Genomic DNA, 23,831 nt, shown 5'->3' with positions numbered 1-23,831 from the left:
TTCAAGTTTCTACATACCCAACCCCCACCCTGCGAAAGACGATGGATCTTAGAATGGTTCCCGTCACCGACCAGTGTGCTCCTGACTCCACATTCTTTACAGAGTCACAGACCCTCAGAGCTAGAAGGAGCCCTTCATGTCACGTGATTTCTCAAGCTGTAGAGCGCCTTAGTCATTTGTGATCGCACATGGAGACAGATATGCCCAAGAGAAGGAGGTGGTGCCCCTTTAAGTAGCCCTGGAAGGCAGCGTCCAGCCTTGGCTTCTGCTGGAATCCAAGGTCCATCCTGTCCCTTTTTCGGGAGCAGGAGCTTAGAGAGAGTGCCTGCTTGATGTCTGATGTCGGCTCCCTTTCATTTTCCAAGGCAGTGGAAATCTACTTCCTGTGTTCAATTCCTCTGCAGTTTCTTTAGCCTCTTGATTTTCCATGGCTTCTCAGCACCTTGAAGATCTCCTTGATGGCACTGAATGCCATCCCTTTATTCCCGCGGCACCTTCTCCTTTCCCTATCCCATTTCTCTCTCCCTTTGCATGTCCTCAGTGTTTTGGTGGGTGCCCTGCACTGGCACATTTCCACCCTCCCCTCGCAGAGAGTGGCTCCCAGAGTCAGTATACCCCCAGGCCCCTTAGAGTAGAGAGCTCCAGGACACACTGACAATTGGCATATTCTTTCTGTACCCGTTAGAATTCTACCCGAGGTTGCCATTACCCCATACACAAGCAGCCACAGGGGGTGCTTCATCTTGTATATTAGCCTCTTTCCTAATGGCTCCTAATGTCAAGGTGATCCTTCGAGAGCACAAGACATGAAACAGACTCCCTCACATGCTCTGTGTTCTTGCTGCTTTATAACAAAGACAAAGCTCACGGAAGAGCCTACTCGTCTTTGCCCTGCCCCTGAAACACCGCTCCTCACACACACGCTGGCCCTCATACGTGGTGTTTATATTCATCCTTAGTTTTCTCCAAACCAGGACTCTCCGCTATTGAGGACACATTTCATTGTTTTACACACCACGACACCCTGATTTCTAGTCTTCCATACTAGATGGTCAGCTTCATGGAGTCAGTGCTCCTTTTCTGGATGACTACAATCTCTACTACCCAGCACAGGGTGTGACTGCCATGAAGGCTCACCCAAAGAAGGCTTTCCTGACATCTCCCTCCCACATCATCTCCCTCCCATGTCTCCCTCCCACACCATCTCCCTCCCATGTCTCCCTCCCACACCATCTCCCTCCCACATCATCTCCCTCCCATGTCTCCCTCCTACACCATCTCCCTCCCATGTCTCCCTCCCACACCATCTCCCTCCCACATCATCTCCCTCCCACCTCTCCCTCCCACATCTCCCTCCCACACCATCTCCCTTCCAATCTCCCTCCCACGTCTCTCTCCCACATCTCCCTCCCACATCTCTCTCCCACATCTCCCAGCGTGACTGTCCGTTTGCCTGCTTCTGTCTATTCTGTGTGTCAGTTTCTCCAAGTTTGGTCCATGTCTCCCGCTTCCTGCACCTCTCTGAACAAACTGTGACTTATGAGTGGTTGCAAATGCCAGTCTCCATCTCTACCGAGAACTGAACCTCAGAGTTCCTCACCCAGCTGTCCACACAGCACCTGCATATCCTTTAGGCTGGACCTCCTCTTCCAATCCTGCTTTGGCCTTGATATCAATTTGTCTTATCAAATTTTGGTGAGCCCTTCCTTTGTCTCTTCCCTTGTCACTGCATAAGTGATGTCCTTCTTTCTGCACCCCTTTGCCACCCACGCGACATCTTTACCCCAGCCTTCTCCTTACATGCAAGTCCTCGTCCTAACCTCAAGACTTTAACTTAGAGGATATAAAACAATGATCTCTCACTCTGCCCTCAGCCTGCTTCTCATCTCAGGCCGACTCACCGATGGGAACAGTGGCTATCTTAGCTCATCACTGTCTTGCTGGTGATGGGGAAAGACACTAGAGGATGAAGTGCATGTTATAATTCTGGCACCATAATCGTATCCCTTGTAGATGTTTATCGACCCCAGCATGTGTAGAAATAAGATCAGCCTCGAAGCAGAGCACATCTTCCTAGGAGGTGACAGACCAGTGACACCAGTTTTCCTCCACAGGGGACAATCGGGTTTGCTGTCCAGCCAACATCATGGACTCTGAGGATGTGCTGTTCAGTGAGTTCCCGGTAGCAGCTCCCTGGCCCCTCCTGGTTTATACCTTGGGCCACGCCGCCCCAAAGCCAGCGCTGTAATAACCTTGATGATCTTTTCTCCAAACTCCCCATCCTTGATGTCAAGCAAGCTGAAGGACCTAGAACTTATGGGCTAGAAGGGCCCCATATGCCTGTCCCTATCATTGCTATTTGGGGCCACTTCTAGAAACTCGAGTGCTATTTTGTAGAATTCCGAAAGAGAAAAGAAAAAAAATGGCCAGGAGTACTGCTTACAGATGTAATTAGCACCATATTTTAACAGCATTTTGACAATAATTGCTTTGCGACAGCACTGAGAAGTTTGCAGTGCAGACTCCCTGGTGCCATTGTCACAGTGAGTGATGCCACAGCCCCGCGTACCCTGGAACCGGGCTGCACTGCTCCTCAGTCTTGCTCACCTCCCTCCTCTGGCTCACTCCCAGGCACACTCAGATTCGCCTGCAGCTACTGTCGTGAGGAGGCTGGGCCGGCCTGGCAGTGAGTCACGCTACACGGGAAGGTGCTGTTCTACCGGGGAGCATTTGGAGACACATTTTACTTGGGCTAATCCTGGCCGGGGCTTTCTCTCTGCAGTTCCTTCAGTGGTCAAGACAAGGTTACAGCTGTCATGCTCATGGCCAGAGGAAAAGCAGTCATCGCCTCCTAAAGTGAAGCCTGAACGTGGTGACCTAGTGGTCATATTCTACCTAGTGGCATACCCCTTTGTCCCCAGGCTCCGCTTTTGTGGACACTAGCAATCAAACAGGTTTTGCCATTTTTAGTAATGAAACCATCTCCCCCTCTATTTAGGGAGTGAGGGTCATGGATATGGATGACCTGACTCTGTGTTCCAGATCATGACAATCCACACGCAACTGATCCCATGACAACAGCGCTCATATTTGGCTAAGTCACAGGTCAGAGTTCCTGGCAGCCAGGGGTTGGGAGGAAGGCTCGGATGCTCAGTATTGCTACCTCCTAGGCTGAGGACATTCCAGGCGGTACACCATGCACTGGCTCTCCATCATTAGGAGGGCTGCTCAGAGCTGCACAGGATGAGGATCATCATTCCCGGGCAGTGGACTTCTTAGCTGGTGATTTACTTTGAGGCCATGTTTGTCAGAATAGAAAGGATGACCATGTAGCTACAAGGACCTGATCTATTGGCTCTTATGAAAAAATATAAATGACAGGGAATAAAGAAAAAAGAGACATCAGAGCACCCTACTTCTGTACTTCTCTGGTGGGCTGAAAGGCTCCAGCATCCAAGTTTGGTGGCCCTCACAGAAGTGAGGGCTTCAATGTGAAGAGCCCACTACCATATACGAGGCCATGCTTCAGCCCAGGCCTCTTCTCTCTCCACACAGGGCACAGGCTGTCAACCACGGTTCTGATTCTGCCCCTGCAGTGAGGAGCCACCACACTGGACTCCGCGAGCCAGTTTCCCAGGCCATGTCCCAGGAAGAACTCAGCGCTAAGTTTGCTATGGGTACTTACGCAAGCCTGGCTCCACAGTTTTCGCCCTCGATGTCACCTCCAGCCACATTTTCAGTGTTGACAGACTCGGTCTCACTTGTGGGCATGCTCACTGTGGGGGAACGGAGGCACGGAAGGCGTTAAGGGTAGGGAGAGAGAAAGAGAAGAGTATTAGTGTGTACTGTACCATCCTAACCCGGGGCTGGTCGGGCACCACCTGCTGGCCTGTGTGTGGGGGCCTGGCCCTGTCCTCATCCGGCTGGGCAAGACAGCTGCCAGGACTCTGCAGATGAGCAGGAATGTGGGGGGACTCTGGTGATCAGACAGGATGCATTCGGGAAAGAAGGATGGTGGAATCCTTCATCTGCCCTCAACTTCGTAGTCCCAGAAAGGCAGGAAACTTTTCCATTTGCGTCGTCAACTTAGCATAGGGAGAGAAGCCCTCAAATCAAGACTCCGCTGCCCTCTTTCTTTTCCCTACCAGCTCCAACCTAAGACTGGAGTCTAGCTTGTTTGCAGGAAGGGCACTTTTGCTACTCAAAAAAGTTTTTTTGATAAATTTGAGGACATTATTTTTCCGCAGTGCACCGTGTCATAGAGCAGTGACACTTAAGGCCGAACTGAGGTGCTGGGCTTGAGGTGACCAGCCACTGTCAAACTCATGGGTTTAGCCTCACACAACAGGGCAGACACAAGAGATACTAGTGACCTGATTTTCCTGGAGCCGATCTGCCCAAGCAATGTCCAGCATCTTACACCATGGCAGCAGCAGGCTAGATTTCCAGAGGGGAGTTTTCTAGCTTAGACTCAGCATGGTGGCTTAGAAGAGATAAATTCTTCCAGTATCATTTATTCTAGGAAATTAAAAGTTTAGCTCAAAGAGTTCTTCAGAATTGCCATCATCCTTTTAATATAATATGAATCCATATATGTGTAGGGGTGTGTGTGTGTGTGTATTTACTTTTTTTTTTTTTTTAAAAAAAGATATGGTCATGATATATTCCCAGCTGTCCTCAAACTTGCAGTTCCCCTGCCTCAGCCTCTTGAATGCTGGCATTAGTGAAGTGTACCACAACTCCCAGGGAGTCCCCTGATTTTATCACTCCTTCTTTGGAGCAATGTGGACCAGCACCTCCGCCAAAATAAACCTCATCCGGTAAGAAATCACCAGCCCTTGGCAGCCACAGTGTCTATGGCTAGTCGGAATGTGGGCTAGTGACAAGTTCCCATGGGCCATCATTCCTAGGTCACATGGTGATGTGGATGGAGGTGCACTTTTCCCAGTTCCCTTTCTTCTGGTTTAAGGCAAGTCAGGTGGATGAAAAGAATTTCACTTCAAAAAAACGGATGATATAAACAGGAAACCCATGAGTTACTATGTTCTGACTATCACATGGAGTAGTTCTCTTGGACTTAGGATTCTGCCTCAAAAATGTTGAGGAAAAAGATCTTAAGGGCTGGAGGAAACTACAGAAATTACCTGACTCTATGTTACAGGAGAGGGAAGTGAGGCCAGAGAACGGGTATGACGGTCAAGGTCACATGGCACACCTAGAAAGGGCTAGTGACTGGGCACTGTCCCTGTCCCATGCTCACCTTGACTGCTCCAGTGTAGACCAAGTCTCTTCTCTACATCTAGGGTAAGTCAATAATAGGGAAGCCGAGCCAGTCTCTGGGCACACCACTGGATGGCATAGAATAGCCCAGCAATGTTGGAACTGTCAATGCTATGAAACTGAACACTGTTGGATGGGATTAGTCATTTGAGGCGGCTTAGTACTGGGGACTGGGAATAGGGGCCCTCAGAGGTTTCCATGGGTTGTAGACAATCCACGTTAAGTGAGAAGCTGTAACAGCGAGAAGTACTTCGCCTCTCAGTTCATTTATCTTTAGTCACCAGGACTCCGGGTGTCATTCTTGGGAGGTCTGAGCCCTATGGAGAAAGCCACTTGACTCTGTGGTACTTGGCTGTCAGAGAACCCTTTGTATGTGAGTAGGCTGGTGTGGGAGTAGTAGTTCTAGGCTCAGGAAGCCACCAAAACTAGGAAGAAGCAGCCTGAGTCTTAGGAGTAAGCATATCCTCTAAAGTCAAGGTACTTCCAGTACCAGGGCTCATTCTGTATTTACAGTGACTGGTTCTGGCTGTCACTATCTAAAGGAATGACTCCATCTTCTATCAGGGAACAGTTGGTGCTGGTTGTAAAGCTTGCTGACTTGATCCAGTGGAGGAGATGAGGGTTAGTGGTCCTCCCCTCATAAATAAACACACACACAAACATATACCAACAGAAGAGCACACGTGTGTGTGTGTGCGCACACATACACCCCCCCACCACACACAAATACCAGACATCAAGAGCAGCATTCTCCCATGCAATCTGTATGGACCAATACACATTTACACACAGAGAGCATAGGAGACATTACCATGGGTCTCTGTAGAGTGACTAAACCAAGCAAACTTCCCTTTCTTCTGATCAAGCAAGCCCGCCGCGGCACCTCCTTTCACAGACACGATGGCCAGTGTCAAGATCAGGGACAAGACATCAACAGAGAACATGCAATCAGCACAGGCATAAGAAATAACCCAGTTCTTACACAGAACACTGTTATCTCCAAAAATTAACAAAAACCATGAAAAACATAAACCAAGACATGTAAGAAAACATAACAAAATCTGGTCAAAATTCTTAAGTCAGGTGAATTATCAACATAAAACAAATGATGGACCCTTAGTAATGCAAATGACGGATGCTAGAAGATGCTCCCAACCACACTGGCGCATGTAACTGGGACTTCCTAGTATCTATGTCTGCTTAAGGTAGGTGTCCCGTTTACAGATTTAAGTAGGTAACTACTGAGATCAAGCTAGTGCCTGAATTTGCCCCGTCCCACTAGCTAGGTGTCAAGTGCCCCCCTCACAGGGACCGTAAATGCCAGCTTCAGTGGGCTCCAGTGCTTCCTTCCCACTTGTCCCCTGATGATGTCACTTGTCTATTGATCTACTTGCCCCTTCTCTGGCTCAGTCATTGCCTTTCATTCAGTAAGAGGCTCCCCAACGGCTCGATCTCGGTCACATCCAGAGCACATAGGCACCTGCTTGCTTCAGATTTCACGCTCGAATGTTTACTTTGTTCAGTTTTGCATATACTATGCATGCAATTCATACACAGTCCTTTTCACATTCCATTTCCTTTGGAAGAGCAATAACCTGAGAGTCTTGGGAAGCTGTCTTGGGGATTCACTTTTCATCGGAGTTCAGTTTCCTGTGCACAGAAAGCCTTACGCTCTGTTTTGCTTGTGTCTGGGCTTAACCAAAGAGGAAGGAGCTGAAGGACAAGGCCGTCTGGGTTACACAGCGGCCTGAAGTCCCGGGAGTCAACGCTCTAGCTAACTCCCCAGCAAGGGTGTTTCTCCTGATAACATTCATACTTGTGTGCTTCTGTGAACCACAGAGCTGCTGTGGGAAACAAGCGAAGGGCACGATTAACCACCGTGCTCTTATTGATGAGGAGCAGCAGTGACGGGGATAGGAAGTTACCAGAGAGGCCTACAAGAAAGTGTGTGTGTGGATGAGGACAGGCAAGTGGCCCATGTGCTCCAGCGAAGGCAGTGAAGGGAACTCATCCTGGCCTCCCGCAACTTAGATGATAGCCAATGGGCTTTTTTGTTAGTGGGGACTCAGAAATCTGGCTCCTCTCAAAAATGGGTCAAACTTATTGTCAACCTATAGGAAGGTCCATGTGTACAAAACACAGGGTATGATAACAGCAACTCTCAAATCAGCTCTGGGTTTCTCTTTATTCTAAAAAATCCAACCTGAATCAAACACAGAAGTGATTTAACTCCTATGTCCCCTCTAGAGAGGTGCTTTTTAGAGCAAGAACTAGGGAAAGAATGAGAGTCCCATGAGGACCAGGCTTCCTGTGTGTGGGGGGTGTGTGTGTGTGAAATGGAAGCAGAAGGCTGCTTGTTGCCAGGCTCCTGCCGCTGATGTGAGGACGAAAGGATGCTGGTCAGTGGCTCAAGGCTCAGAGAGCTGTCAGACAGCAGCACTGCCCAGCATTTGGCTTGACAAAAAGCGTGCCATATCTTGTTCAGTTTCGGAAACAACTGTGGGATAACTTTAAAAGCCATATGAAGAACCCGATAAATATATGGGTGTCCAGATGTAACCTCACATGGTCAGGATACACCTCACGTGGTGGGATTTGGCAGAAGCTCCAGCTCAGTTTCCTACGTGGCCTGCATGGCCTCCACTCAATCTGCTATGCAGGTGAAGTTGCATCTAAAGGTCCCTGGCTGACATGAACGTCTCCCACCAGAACGGCACATAATATGACAGCTTATTCCATAAGCACCTGGGAGAACAAAACAGCTGAAAATGAAGCCTGTGCTCCTGTCAGGAAAGTATCACACAGCAGTCTGTGCTCCTGTCAGGAAAGAATCACACAGCAGTCCGGCAGCTGCTGTTAAGGGAGACTTCTGGGGAACCATGTGCCCAGAGTCTTTAGGTCTAGAATCATGTGAGACACCTACCCCACAGGTGAGCCAGAAAGCTTGACCACCTGTGCTTACTTAGCTAAGGTGGTTGGCTGAAAGATGGGAAGGAACTTGGAGTCAGAGGACACCCCATTTCAATGTGATTATGTGAATGCCTGTGTCTCTCCAGACATGTTGTGAGAACATACCCTTTGTATAAACACAGTGTGTGTGTCTGTATATGTATGAGTGTGTCTATATGTGTGTGTCTGTGTGTCTTTGTGTTCTCTCTCTGTGTGTACATGTGTGTGTTTGTGTGGTGTATATTGTATGTACCTGTTCATGTGTATGCTGTGATAGCATGTATGTGGATGGATGTCAGAGGTCAATCTCAAGCGTCTGTTGGGAATTGGAGTTTGCCAATTTGGCTGGGATGGCTGGTGAGCAGGCCCTAGGTGTCCACTTGTCTCTGCCTCCCCAGCATGGGGACTAAAGCGCTCATCACCAGGCCCAGATTTGGTGACGTGCTGGGGTCAGGCTCAGGTGCTCACGCTTGCGCAGTAAGCGCTTTACTGTCTGAACTGTCTCCCCAGCCCAACTTGATGCAGCTTTGAGGGAAGAGGCTGAGGAAGCAGTCTAGAAATGGAGTTCATTTTTTGACTTTACTGATAACAGGCACTATCACCAAATGTACATCTCTGGGGTTTGGGAAGGAAGACTCTAAAACAAAACAAAAAATAAAGATTTCTTGAGAAAGCAATTCACAGTTGTCATTGCAAGTGACAGGTGGCATCACTATTTTCTTAGTTTTAGCAGCAATGCCTAAAATGAGTTGTACAGATTCTACTCTTTCTGTTTTATTTAGCATACAGGGTCCTGTGAGGCTGTCAGGATGCCTAAACTCCTTAACTTAAAGAATCCTTCTTCTGCCTCCCAGATAGCTAGAAGCCACCACGCCCACTTAGGCAGTATTTTGCCAACAGCTCATTTCATGCCCGGATTAGTAAGTACCAACCCTCCATCCCTCTTAACATCCACTCTCTGTAGCCACTCTTACTTGAGTGGCACTTCGTAATGTGTTTCTATCTCAGGAGAGGTGTAGCTAGTGTCTCTCCTCGGCTTGCTTGGAAAATGACTGGGTAGATACCGTGGAAATTGTAATAAATTATCACAATCTCCACATATAATTTCTCCACGAGATAATGTGAAAACCGCACAATAATATACCTCAGAGGAGGGTAGATCTAAGCTGTTGTCCAGTTGGGTGTTTCCAGGCATGTCTGAGTCTACAAACCCTCTGGAAATCTTAGCCCTGGGCTCTGGGACTCCACCATGAGACACCATGTGGAGTTTTTGAATTATGGTGGCACAGCTCATCTGGCAGTCTTCCTGCAGCTGTGGTCAACGAGGAGGCTTACAGCTCGTGGTCCTCGTGGTCCACTATAGGAAGCCAGAGCCCTGTAAAACTACAGCTCCCTCCGGACGGACCTTTGGGAAACAGATCCACAAGGGGCAGGGCTGATCGGGGCTGGGCCTGTGAATCAAAACTCATGTTTCCCTCAAGAGGAAATTAGCTCCAGCCTGGCCCCACAACATCAGCATAATGTAATACGTGCATTGGAAGATGAACAGTTGCATCCACATAAGTAAGAAAAAAAAATCTCAGAAGGGGTTTGACAAAGGTTTGAGAGTCAAAGCAATTTGTGTTTTGGTAAAGGAAAATATTAGTATGGTTACTGAGCACGGAAAATGGAAGAGATACAGGGAGAAACAGTCACACAGAACACACCTAGGCTGGCCCGGTCTCAGACTTTCCTACGTATTCTTACCACTGAAGAGGCACCTAAGAGGCATCTTTTCCAGGGGATAAAGATGAAATGTATTGAGTTCTGAAACTTTTGAGTCCCCAAACAGCCCTGACTTTGTCCCGGGTGTGTGTATGTGTGTGTGGGGAGGTCTCTAGGGTCTTCATTTGACATCAGTGGGGATGGTCAGCTTCTCCTGAGACTTGCAAAGAAAAATATTGTCATTTTTGCAATATAGCTGTTAGGCCATTATGTGAACTCAAGAGAACTCACCTGCTACTTTTGAACCCTGTCCTTTCCTGTTGAGAAAGAGTTACCACACCAACATAGGCATTACTGGCAGTGGCTGAAGGTCTTTCCCCATGAGGCCGAATGCTGGCAGGAGTCCCGGGGTGACTCCTGGCATCCAGCCTGCTGGGCTGCAATGGCCGGGCCCATCCATTCCTATATGAAGCCTTGCCATTTACTTGGCCAGATGACAATTTTATTACATTTTTATACAAAAATGGTATAGCTAGCATTTGTTTCCTCGAAGTACTAATGACAGTATGGCTAACAAACAAAAAAAATTTCTAGTGCCTAGCCTTATAGGCTCCACTCCCTTTAACTTGGGCATCTCATCTGCTGTGGGTTGAATTATGCCCCCTAGAAACCTACATGCTGATATCTTAAACCATCTTAACTAGAATGGACGATTTTAGGAGACAGGGTCCTTAAATATGTATAATTAAATGAGGTCACAATCTAACATGACTTGTGCCCCAATAAAAAGACATCTGGACAGAGACAGAGGAGAGATCAGAGAAAGATACAGGGTGAAGACAGTGCGTATACACCCAGGAGTGGGGCCTATAATGGACCCCTCCTTCACAGCTTTGTAGCCTCTGTGGAGCCAGCCTGACCTATACCTTAATCTGAGATTCCAGCTTCCAGAATCAGAAAAGCAATCCCTTACTGTCACTTGAGTCTGTAGTACAAGCAGGCAACCTAGGCTGTGATGGTACCTGTTTCCACCCATCCTGAAGAATTTTCCAGGCAAGCTGAGCTGCCTCATCACTGTCCCTCGATGCACTGTCCCTCAGCTGCTGTCTAAGTAGCATCAAACAGCATCCATCCCTCCTCCGGGGAGGGTCTGGTCCCTCCACCTCATATCCTGTAGGCGGGCAAACTACTGCATCCAAGTCTAGATGGCCACTTATTTCCATGAATAAAGTTTTGCTGGGTCCCAGCAGGGGCCTCTTCTGATGTTGTGGACCGGTCACCTCTCTCTAGAGAGCAGAGCTAAAGACCTACAGGAGTTACCGCAGGGCCTGCAGAGGCAGGGACTCTTACCAGTTGGACCATCCCAGGCAGTGCCTGCCAGTCCTGTAGCCACTCATTCATTCTTGGAGGCCCAGGTTTAGCCTCTGGTGGCTTCTAGAACCATCCACTGCTCAGAGGCTGTCCTCCTCATCTAGAGCACTTGAGTCACTTAGTAAATACAATCTAGATGTCAGCTTTTGTCCCACCGTCTACCAACGACAGGACGTCAGGTAAGCCACTTAGCTTTTCTGGACTCCCATTTCCTCCTCCACAGAGAGATCATGGTATTATTTACTCAAAGAGCTTTCCGTATGGGGTAAGTGGAATAATATTTGTAAAAAGAACTTTGTAAAATGGTTACTGACATAAACACTCGCTAGTAGTATCAACTAGTTTTAAACTGTTTTTCTTAAAGTTTATTATTTCTTAAGTAAACCCAAACTTTCTCAAGGCTAGGAACTTCGTCTTGGAATTCTCTGAACCCATAGTCCGATTCTCTGCAAGAGTAGCAGTCATGTTTTGTACCGCCATAGCTGTCAGGATACTCCTACGTGCTGCCTGTGTGCCCCCCGCCTGTGCTCCGGACCCCAAGAGGCTGACCCGTGTAAACCATATCAAAGGTCCTGTTTCTGAGGCTGGCCAGAAGGGAGCACTAGCAAGAGTCTGTGGCTGGGTCAGAGGAGATGGGGCTCAGGTCCTTACTCTGCTACTTCTGGGCACAGGGCATAGTGGCTGCAACTTGATACCAAAGGCTGTGGCCCTCTTCACACGGCTGCTCTCTCCTTTGTACCTGCAGGCAGGCCCACAGCAAAAGCTCCCCGACTGCTAGTTTAGGGTGCTGTTCTGACTTCCTGAATCCCCTGCCCATCTTTCTGGAACCCTGACTCCATCTTCATCATAATCTCCTTAAACCACCCGTCTAAAGCATTCTCTGTGAGGATCTGACAGAAGAGCACTTAGGGTGTCATGCAAAGATATGAATTCCCAGTGAATATTCAATGAAAGATAGGTACCCGAGGGGGAAGCTGGTACATGGCAGACAATGGATGGCAACGAGTCCAGGGCTTATTGCCACATCAGGCCATGGCCTGGACAGTTTGCTTAAGTCCACACCATGAAGGGTGAAAGATAACAGGTGGCTCACTGTGGTGCAGGGGGACACAGCCCAGCCGGGAAGGAGGTGGATATCCTAGCTATAGATGCTGCTCTGGTCACTCTCGGGAGGAGCAGCGGCATAGACCATGTGATGGTCTTCTCTCTTGCAGAATAGATACTTGCGTTCATCATTTTTCCATGATTACCAAATCAAACCCACGGCCAGAGATCTCTCACTGTGTGGGTTTGTGAAATCCAGGATCTGCCACCCCCAGTGCCATTGGTCTAGGACACATCAAGGCACTTCTGGCTTGGATACTAAACAGCTCCTGCAGTTCCCAACCAGTTGAAGTCCTGTGCACTCCACCTCTGATGTGGCTGAGTTCATCTACATGACTGGTGAAAGGCTTTCTTATAGGACGAACCCACAGTTATGGAGAAAGAGGGTGGAGGCGGTGAGAGAGAGCAGAGAAACAACGGGGTACCAGTGACAGCGGTCTGCCTGAGAAGGAAGGTCACATGAAAAGGTACCACCACTTCCAGAACCTTCTCAATCACTTCCTGTCAGCCCAGGCCAGCTTAGCTTCCTCCATATTAGCAATTAAGCCTAGGGCTGATTTTAAGCCAATAAGGCAAATATAAAACAAGATCAAACATGAAGACTCCAAATAGAGGCCTTACTTATTAAAAAGGAGCAATACAGGTGTGGTGTGCCATCATCCTAATTATTACTACTGCTGCAAACTGGGAGGAGGTATAAATGGCTGCCCTGGCTCTGCAGCCCTACCTCTAAGAAGGATGCTGGGGGCTGTTGTGATCCCAGCAGGTTAGAAGCATCCATCACTCCAAGCAGAAAATCCCTTTCCAGCACTGGGACTGCAGGGACTGCGGGAGGGAAGGAGGGTGAGGAGAGCAGGAGGAGGCGGGGAGGGAGCTCGGCTACACCAGACAAGCTGCTAAATGTGGGTGCACATCTCTCCTTTCCTTTCCCACAATGCCTACCTCTGTCAGGAGTGACAGGGCCAGGGACAGCCCCTCTGCAGCCCAAAGGGATGTGGCAGGGATCCTCCACACACGGGTAGGAAGGCTCTTTTGTAGGGCTCCTCTGTGAACCCAGTTATTTTAAGCATAAAGTTCTTCTGAGGTTACAGGCAGTGTTTTTCTAGTTACCCAGGCTTAGAAGAATATGTTGCCTTATCTGGCCTGGTATCAAAGAAAAGAAAAGAGATGTGTGCCCCTGATCTCTTTCTAAGTGTGGTCCAGGTCCGTCTTGGGCTTTGTCCCCCCAGCAGTACATACAGTGTAATACTCTGTCTTAATCGGAACAGTCTAGCTTTTAAGCATTTGCTATAAACTAGCCTCTCTTTCAGGTTTTACACATATGAACTGAGAGCACCCATGTGTGAGATATTACATGAGCCCATCTTACAGATGAGGAAACTGAGGCTTGGAATTTAATCACTTGTTCAAAGCAATCAGCTAACTAGGACCCAGGACTTTGAAGCCAGGTAGATCTGGTGCCAAGCATCCTCTTAGCCACTGTGTAACCAGATGAGCTGTTTATTCTAATCATGAAAAGGGCAAGGCTGCTGGAGGTGCCCAGGTCATTGAAGGAGAAGTCCCTTAATTGATGACCCTGTCATAGCCTCCATGTTAGCACTTTGAGCCAAGGGAAGACAGGAATCAAAACCCCATGAGCTTTGGAGCTAGAGGTCTGCTTCTGAATCCAAAATTCTTCTGGCAAAGTCACCACAGTCCAGAGTCCTAGTCACGACGGGTGGCACTAAGAACGGCTCTTCGGGGAAGGGAAAGTCTGTCTTGCGGACTGTGGGGCATGCCGATGTTCACGAGCTGTGTAAGAGCACCAGGGCTCCTCGGGCAAATTCAGTCAGCTCTGTTGCTGTGGCCCCTTGCATTGTGGGGGTGATAACTGTAAGGATACCTGGCTGAAGGAAGCAAAGACACGAGCAGTCAGGCATAGAGAGACCCACTGGACAAAGGCGGGAAGCGGAGGAGGAGGCTGGCCTTGCTCTTTCTAGCCATAGCAGGAAAAAGCAGCAGCAGCAACCTCAGGAGCCTCACTGAGGTGTGGTACTGTGACAGCTTCCAGGGGCCACTGGGGGAACTGACTGCTGGGGAAGGCAGGAGAAACTTTCAAAGGTGTAAGCACGAGTGGACACATGAGGCGGATGAGAAGGCAGAGAGAAAGCAATCAGGGTAACTAACCATTCAAAGGTAATTAACAGTAGCAGTGCTGCCCCACAGCACCCAAGACCAGCATGGGAGCGTTACATAACTGTAGGCGACAGCTGAGGGTGCCAACAAGTGCCCTAGGTTCTTTAGTAGCAAGCACTTTCCTCGGTCAGAATCAGGACAGTGAGCCCCTACAAATTAGCACTGTCTCCTCTCTGAGCCAGGCACACATCCATTCTGCAACAGGGAACTCAAAGAGATGGGCAGTGCCAGAATGGTCGCTGAGAGGGCTCGAAAGCCCAAAGATGTAGAGAAAATTTGAGTGGATCTATATATTATTTTACAGAGCAAGAAACTGAGTCTCACGGAGGGGAGGGAAAGGAAGGAGGGGTTGTCTGAGGACATTGAGCTAACTCAGATTGAAGCTAAGACCAGGAACCAGAGCTCCTGACTTGCTCACCTGGATGAGAAGCAGAGAATGGGTTTTAGGGTCCAGGGATATAGACCTTGGGGAGAGGCGAGCGTGTGCCTCCTGCTAAGCAGACATCCATTCGAGCAGATGATCTTAACCTGACGTTTTCTTCTGAAACTGGAGAGATAATCCCACTGCTCTGGGAAGGTTTGATGAGGATTAGACACTATAACTAAGATGAGGAGTTTGATAATGACTGCCAGTCATAATACTAAAAAACAATATAGTATGTATGTGGAGAACACTTGTCTACTGGGCAGGCGAAAATGAAGTGTAGGCTGACACAAGGAACCTCAAAGTCACCTTATGTCTCAAAAGGAAGCAGGACTCTAAGCACTTAGTGGCGATAATAGCTGTCTCAGGGTCAGTCCCTAAGAATGACCGCAGCTGCCTGGTCCTTTTGGGGCTGGCTGTTTTTCAGATGCATCCATTCCTGCTGTCTTCTTAGCATAAAGTAGTCAAGATGCCTAGTTGTGTGCTAAGAGAAACTTACCCGTAGAATGGCCTCATCCTGGAAATGCTCAAGGCCTTGCGAAAAGACTGAAAAGTCTCAAACTTCGGTTAACATCAAGATTTAAGTCCAACAGGGAAAAGAGAGCTTTTAAAACTCCCTTCTGTGTCTCTTGATTTTTTTCTTCTTTAGAGACAAGGCCTGTCTACAGCTTCAAACTCTCAATCCTCCTGTCTCAGCCTCCCAAGTGAGCCACCACACTGGACTTAGATTATTATGATTTTTTTATAACCTTACGCTGAACCAAGGCTGTACCAGAGACAGTGTTCTGCTCTTTTAGTCTCATCTCTAGCATGTCAGGAAAGTTATCTGTGACCACCATCTGGGCTTTGCGGTTGGCCATCTGGCTTTGCCAGCTCATCAGTGAGGTCAAGCTGACATCTTGGAAGACTACTACCACGGATTTCTGTGTTTTAACTAGAAAGAGATTTAGATTCTGTGAAGCAATGAGATCAGGAGCAGGGTGATGCCCGGCTTCAGCTCCCGATTGGTTTTAAGTAGATTATAGTCTAAGCGTATTTTTCAATATGCAACAATTGGGTTAGTCTAATGACAAATGTCATTCCCAACTATTGCCAGAGCAATATGCCATTTCCATTAGGAGTGAAGTTTCCTGGCCAGATTAAGACATGGAAAATAATTTTTGGTTATCAACAATTCCCTTCAGTCTCACTGATCAGATTAGGCCTAGCTACGGAAAGAGGAATGTACAAATTAGATGCTGTTCTCTATTTATTACCAAAATGGTCGCTTTCCACTCCATCCAGGAGGTATAGCAGAGATCTCACTGGTTCTCAGCTGGCGATAACACTCACTCCATAAATCACTGTCCTTTGCCAGCAGTGGGTGGATGAGCAGCGTGCTGAAGACCACACAGTGGATGGAATCAAACCTCAGGACCCCTCGCAGTGAGACCGGCCTTACAGGCCTAAAATGCCTTCAGTGTTCTGGACCCGAGGAAGCACAGGGCATCTAGCCTCACTTGCCTCTTAACCATTTGCTGACAGCTATTCTTGGCTGGCTAGCTGGCGTTCCTGAGACAGGATGAAAGGCGAGAGATATTTCCAGCGCTCAACCCTCACATATTTGACGAAGGCAAAAAAAGGCAAGCGTGCGAAGAGAGAAGCATTGTGGGACAGTCTTGCCTTTAGAGAAGTGTAAAAGAAAGGCTGGCAGATAAACAAAATGGAAGATGGAAAATTAATTTACAGATCGGATGCATTATATATCCTTAGCTGAATCAAATCCAGCCTACTCTGGTTTCAGATCTGAGAGAGTGACAAGACAGGTCCAAGTCCCTGCTTCCAACCAATATTTACTGTCCATCCATACTGCCCCAGGCTCTGCTAGTGCTGAGCCGACAGAGGTGCTGCTTCTAAGAATGGACAGCCCAGCACAGCATAGGATAAACATGCAAACAGACACAAGTACATTTAGGAAGCACTGTGCAGCAGGTTGACAAGCATGCTGGACTCGGGGTGGTGGGGTGGGGGAGCAATGCAGTCCTTCAGGGAGGGGCGGCAGGAGAGGGGAGGAAGGCTTAAAGTTAACCTTAGTCCAGGTGGCTTAGGTTTCCCATGCAGAGAAACTTGGATGTGTGTTGGGTCTTAAGGTGGCTTTGGGGGCACAGACTGCTGTGCAGGGATCCCATGCCATTCCAGAAGTCTAGAGATGACAGGATTCTAGACTCCCAAATGCCTCAGCGCTCTGATAGACTAGAATGAGCACTCCAGGTCTGACCAAGACACCTAGGGTTAAAGCTAACATAGATGACCCAAGCGCCATGGCAACAGCTCACCAGAGCTAGAAGGTGTGTTTTTCACAGTTGCTCTTCCTCCTCTATGTACCAGCAAGCAAGTGTGGAGAGGCAAACTGCAGATTAGTTACTGAGTGGGGCCTGAAGGGACAAGCTTCCAATTTTCTCAACCACTTACTAGTTTTACTCCAACACAGTGCTGGGACCCCAAACTCCAATAATCCCATTAGAAAATATAATTATATATATGTATATATACATATATACATACATACATATTTTTCCCCCTGAAATTTTTAGCACTTGCATACAATGAAACATTATCTAGCCACCATTTTCTCCCTTCTAAATCCCACCAACATGTTCCCCTCCAAATTTCATGTCTAATTTTTGGGTAACTCATTAAGTCCAGTTAGTGCGGCCCATATGTGTCCAGGTGTAGGGCCATCCACTGGAACATGGGAAACCTAGCAATGGCTGCACACTAGAGAAAGGATGATTTGCACCCATCAACTACCAATGGTCAATAGTGAGGGGTGGCCCTGGAGAGCGCCTTCCTGGGGTGGGGGTTTTTCTTGCCTTAATAAATTCTCAACTCCTCTGGTCACGGGAAAGGACTTGAATTCACAGAACAAGAGAAGGGACTGTGGAAATCCTAGATAGATAGAAATGACGTCACACCCTCCATAGGCTCTACATGAAGGGCTACAGTTTTCAAGAAAGTTTGGGATCTTCCTGGGGGAACACGGGCACTCCGCCTCATGATTAGCAGCTGACCCTTAACTTCCATATCCATGCAGAGGGGCAGAGTAAGCTGGGTACCTACCTGTCCACAGGGACCCTCTGCCACGGACTCAATTTCATGCTTAGCACCTGTCCACCCTCTGCCTCTGCTGGGCATGGAAGACATCACAGCTTCCACTCTAGCGGGACCCAGCTGGCCTCAGTGAAACTAATAAATACAGGGAGATGCTAATGAACACTCCAACAAAAAATGGGCTCTTGATTTCTTTCCATCCTGTGCCTGGCATGCGTGTGTGTGTGTGTGTGTGTGCACCTGTGTGAGAGAGTTCTGGAGGACCTTGTTAACATGATAGCTGGACACCACGGTCACGTCTCATGAGTCATGTGACTTGCTCATGCAATGGATGGACCTGCTGATGTGTACCCTGGGACGGAGGAGGGCAACCAAAGCTTTCCCCCTAGTGCCAGCCTGACAAGCATGGAAGCAGGTTAGGTCAGCAGCAAACCTAGCTGGTTGAAGTAACTTTCTGCTCTCCCACATAAGGTGCTGGATTTCTGAACATAGGAGTCCTCAGAGTGAGGCCTGGGGCATATTAGTTAAATTCAGTCTCGTGGACTATTTTTCCTCTATTATTATTGATTAAATTTATTTGACAACTGTATGTAATACATTCTGAATACTCTCACTCCCCAACTTCTCGCTGCTCCCTGATGCTCCCACCAGCCTTCATTCCCCACAGTTCCTTTCTCATATCCATGTCTTTTTGTTTCGTGATCCACTGAATCCAACTAGGGCACTCCTCTGAGTGACCATGGGTATGACACAATCCAATGGATCCTGGTGGGCTCACCATTGGGTGCACATCCGAATACAATACCACCCTCCAGAACCCATCAGCAGCCAATCATTCATCAGGGAAGGGATAGAGCCCCAAGAGCCCTACCCTATTCATGACTGGCCCAGTATTTATGAGTGCATCACTGAGTTCATGATTACAATGGCCATTGTCATACCCTTGATGACTTATCTTTAGTGAAAGATTTAAGGGCCAGCCAGAAGTCCTATGTCCAGAAACTTTAAAAAGTCTTAACATTTTTTTTTTGTGTGTGTGTGTGTGTGTAAAATAAGCCAAAACAAAGAAACTTATCAGAATTCACACATATGTTTCTGGAAATGATAGACATTTAATCTTATCAAAGGTTATCAAAGTTGGGCATGGTGGCACATGCCTGTAGTTTCAGTACTTGGGAGGTAGAGGCAGAAGGATCAGGAGTTCAAAGCCAGCCTGGATTAAGTGAACTACCATCTAAACTCACCCTGAATCCCTCAAAAAGCCCATCTGTTCATTATCCATCTCACTAGAAAGACCTGAAGATCTTCGATGGGAGTAGTTTCTGTCAGTCTGAGGGAGGACTAAGAATGACTCTCAACTGCAGTAGATGCTTGTTTATTTGTAACGGAGTCAATGGCTGACACTTAGCTTTACATTTTTCCCCTATAGGGCATCTGGACAAATTCTCTGGGTTTGGTCTATCCCGATGACCTCACCAGAGCCCACCCATGCACTGTGGGCGTCTGGGACTCAGTTAGAAAGCTGACTTCTCTAATAATTTGTCCAGGAAGTGGTTTCCCATTTGTGGCTCCCACTTCATTACCCAATTCTGAAGGCTACTTTTCAGGACTTGGGGGGGGTCTCATCTGAATTTCTGGTGCCATAGGACCTGCATCTGGCTTTGATAGCCTCTGTCTCCTGGGAGCAAGGTGGCTCTGGAGCATGCTGGCTTCAGACTGCGCAGTCAAGATAAGCAAGGAAAACAGTGAAGTGGAATGTCTCCTGAGATCTGAGTAGATCCTTTATGGATTTCTCTAACCGGAGGAGATGTGGGACGAGCCCTGGCATCAAGGTAGACCCAGGGAAATGCTGACTATACCTTTAAAAAAATGTTTTAAGATCACATGATTCATGAGCAAGAAACTCAGGACCGCGAGGGGTGTGCCCACACACTGAGACAATGGGGATGTTCTATCGGGAACTCACCAAGGCCAGCTGGCCTGGGTCTGAAAAAGCATGGGATAAAACCGGACTTGCTGAACATAATGGACAATGCGGACTACTGAGAACTCAAGAACAATGGCAATGGGTTTTTGATCCTACTGCACCTACTGGCTTTGTGGGAGCCTAGGCAGTTTGGATGCTCACCTTACTAGACCAGGATGGAGGTGGGTGGTCCTTGGACTTCCCACAGGGCAGGGAACCCTGATTGCTCTTCGGGCTGATGAGGGAGGGGGACTTTATTGGGGGAGGGGGAGGGAAATGGGAGGTGGTGGCAGGGAAGAGGCAGAAATCTTTAATAAATAAATAAATTAATTAAAAAAAGATCAAATGATTATGTTTATGTCCTTGACACGTATCTAATATAAATCAATGATATTCAGATTATGCTTGCAAACTGCATGGAGCTCTTTGTGGCAACTGCAGTCTCCTGGGCCCTCAAATTTCTGTATTTCAATAATGCATTATCCTGAGTCCTGTGGGGCACACAGCAGGCATGTGGTTCTGTTGGTTAATGATGATTGCAAAAGTGACTCTACAGAGTCACGTTACCAACCAGCACTGGTACAAATATTTAATCTTCCTTATCTGGGTAGAAACTCCATGTTTGGTTCTACTGTGTGTCCATCTTTATCTTTACTGCTCATCCAAATAAACATGCATCTTACAGTAAGTTTCAGAAGGCTGGGTCCATACTTAAATTGTCTTAGTAATATGAGAGAGAAATTCCAATATGAGTAAACATTTAACAGATGCATTTATTTTTTATCTTGAAGAGAAGAAATTCCCATTTCTCTCTTTTTAAAAACTGCATTAGTCTGTATGGGTGTGTGTGTAGGTGTCTGGAGGTCAGAGGACAACTTTGTGGAGCTGTTTTTTCTCCTTCCAAACCATATATGGGTTCCAGAGATGGAACATGGGTTTCCAGGTGTGCTCAGCAAATAGTTTCACCTGCTGGGCCATGTTGCTGGCTCCCCAACACCTTATACCCAGCTGTTCCCTCGAATGCCTTCCATCAGAATAGAGACTGGACCCGAAAATGGACTATGTGATTGGAGCGGGGCCTCTCCACCAATGACAATGAGCTGGAAGCATCAGCAATAGTCTTCAGTGGATACCTTGGAAAGGAGTCTTCACTGGAGCCTTAGAAGAAGGCTAGAGGCAGTCAACAGGGCAGCGAGATCTCATTGTTGTCCTGGTCTTTACCAGACAGAAGAGGAACTTGGAGACCAAGACTGTTTCCTCACATAGAAGCTACACATGTCCCTTTCTTGTGTCTTGGGATGGCCCTTGAGTATCTACCGTGTCCTTCTTTGTCAAGGCTGTCTATGAGCAGTTGTGTGGCAAGGCCCGGTGCCGACATGGCTATGATGGGGTCATGACTAAAGACTGGGATCTGGCTATGGTCTTGTTTGGGCCACAGATACACTGGACTGATTGAGTGAGCCTCTTCCTCCCTCCTGTATGATACGAAGGCCTGAGTCATTAGATCTCTGGCAGCTAATCCAGGTCATGCTTGAGGCCATCCTAAAGCAGACTGGAACTCAAGAGACTGAGGAATGAGAATGAGTGGGCCCAGATTTCGGCCAGTGTTTCCTGCCAGTGTCTCCTCATCCCGCTGGTCTTCAGCAGCACTGCCACGCTTCCTCTGTTTCTTAGTTCTCTGGTCTCACTTTGCAAATCTTTTCGGCAGGTTCTTTTTTTTCAATCAACTTGTTTCCAAACCTCAGTCTTAGTTCTTGACTTTACTTCCTCTCTAGCTATTCTTTCCTAGTAATGTCACCCAGACAAGTGTGTCTCAGCGCCTTCTCCATGTGGTCACCCAGACAAGTGTGTCTCGGCGCCTTCTCCATGTGGTTGACCTCCCAAATTACAGCCCAGTGTCACCCAAACAAGTGTGTCTCAATGCCTTCTCCATGTGGCTGACCTCCCAGATTACAGCCCAACGCTAACGCTTTATCTTGAACTCAGTTATTGTCAGTCACCCACTTAACATTTCCTTTTGCACATTTGACAGGCATTTAAACCTAAAGGTCTGAGTTGTTTGTCTTTCTTCATATTCTTGCCCCATTTGGCTCTGTTTTCCTTCTGCCAGTAAAGGACAATCCCATTCTTACATTGACTTGGAATATCATCGACTTTTCTCTCTCATGTCCCACATTTTATCTGTCAGCAAATGATGTCATCTTGAATTTTGAACTTACTACCTCCATTATTGCCAAGATAAGACACCATCATCTCCCAGGGAGTGTCCTCTCAGCTAACCCCTGCCCTGGTGGCCTCCGTTTCACTCTACACAGGGATGGTGGCCACAGGGATCCTGTTAGATGCATGTCAGATCACATCATACTCTTCTCAAAACCTCCAGTGGCTTCTGGCTTACTTCCAGCTCAAATCCAGGTCCTCATGTGAACAAATGGCTCAGACTTCTCCCAGCTTCCCTTGGCATCCTCTCCACCACTTTCTTCCCCACTTCCACCAAGATCTAACTGCATGAGCCCCTTTTCCTCTCAAATGTAGCAGCCAAGCTCCTGTTAACATCACCCTTCCCATTCTCTGAATGATCTCTTCCCAAATATCTGTGTGTTTCCTTTTAATCTTCAAATCAATCAGAGTTCCATGACCATCTAACACCACAACCTCTCGAGACTTACCATTCTGACAGTTTAATCTATCCTTCACCCATTAGAATAGAACCTCCCCAAAGGCAGGGAGTTTTAACTGCTTTGCTCGTGGTTCTATCGCCAGTGCCAACAACAGTGCCTGTAAGAGTAGACATCTAATTTACACCTGGATGGCTGAATGGTAAGAATAACTGGAGTCTGTGTTTATAGAGAATTAACTGTTTACATATAGTTTACATAATTTTCTCTCATCTTGTAAGTGAAAAAAAATCTCGCTCTGCACTTTTTTTCCTTAGGAAAGTTGACTGACAGATCCACTTAGGCTTGTTCAGCTACTGCACAATCATGTGTCACGGAGCTGCCCCCACAAAGCAGTGAACATTGCCTCCAAGTGACTGGCACCAGTGGCCAATGGTCTGTGCTGATAGGGATGCTGGCTGGGGCACAGTCACCAGAATTGTGATAAAGTAGTCACACATCGCTCTACTTTCTGAGCTGGGGCGGCAACTCAGTTGGTAAAGGGCTTGCTGCCTAAGCCTGAGGACCTGAGTTCCATTCCTGGCATCCATGCAAAAACCCAGACAGAGCCACAAGCACTTGTAACCCTAGGGATGAGGAAGTGGAGATGGACAGATCCCTACAGGTTTTAGCCAACCTAATCAACCAGCCCCAGGTCCCAGTGAAAGACCCTGTCTAAGAAAACAAGGCGAATGGGTCCTTAGGAATGATACCTGAGATTAACCCGTCCTCCCTGTCCTTCACATGCATGTGAAGGTGTGTGCATATATCCACACACAGGGATATACATGTCTTTCATGCATGTGCATGCACACATACATTCACAGTCTCCTGCTCTCTCTCTCTCTCTCTCTCTCTCTCTCTCTCTCTCTCTCTCTCTCTCTCTCTCACACACACACACACACACACACACAATTTTATTTCTGAACTGAAAAGAACTGGCAAAAATCCCACAGTGTAATCTTTTAGACATTTCAGAAGCTAATTAAAACACAAGCGTTTATTCCCTTATATTTCTTTCAAAGAACAAACCATGAAGTCCTAAAGAGAAGACTACAGATTCCAAGCCACAGAATTGCCCTTTCTTCAAATAAACTACATATAAATAGCA

The 23,831-nt window shown here is 47.6% G+C and overlaps 1 protein-coding gene across 6 annotated transcripts in view; it reads right to left on the bottom strand.

Annotated features, from left to right (window-relative positions):
- Window positions 1-23,831, bottom strand: part of Cacna1c (calcium voltage-gated channel subunit alpha1 C) — a 562,741-nt gene that overhangs the window by 130,854 nt on the left and 408,056 nt on the right. For all 6 annotated transcript variants that reach the window (XM_057773598.1, XM_057773572.1, XM_057773590.1 and 3 more), the window contains exon 10: window positions 3,686-3,776. In XM_057773598.1, coding sequence (XP_057629581.1) covers window positions 3,686-3,776 — 91 coding nt within the window. The remainder of the gene's footprint in view (window positions 1-3,685; window positions 3,777-23,831) is intronic.

This window comes from Chionomys nivalis, chromosome 1 (assembly GCF_950005125.1).
Source record: "Chionomys nivalis chromosome 1, mChiNiv1.1, whole genome shotgun sequence".
In the NCBI taxonomy this organism is placed as follows: Eukaryota; Metazoa; Chordata; class Mammalia; order Rodentia; family Cricetidae; genus Chionomys; species Chionomys nivalis.
This window is presented reverse-complemented; position numbering and strand designations above follow the sequence as displayed.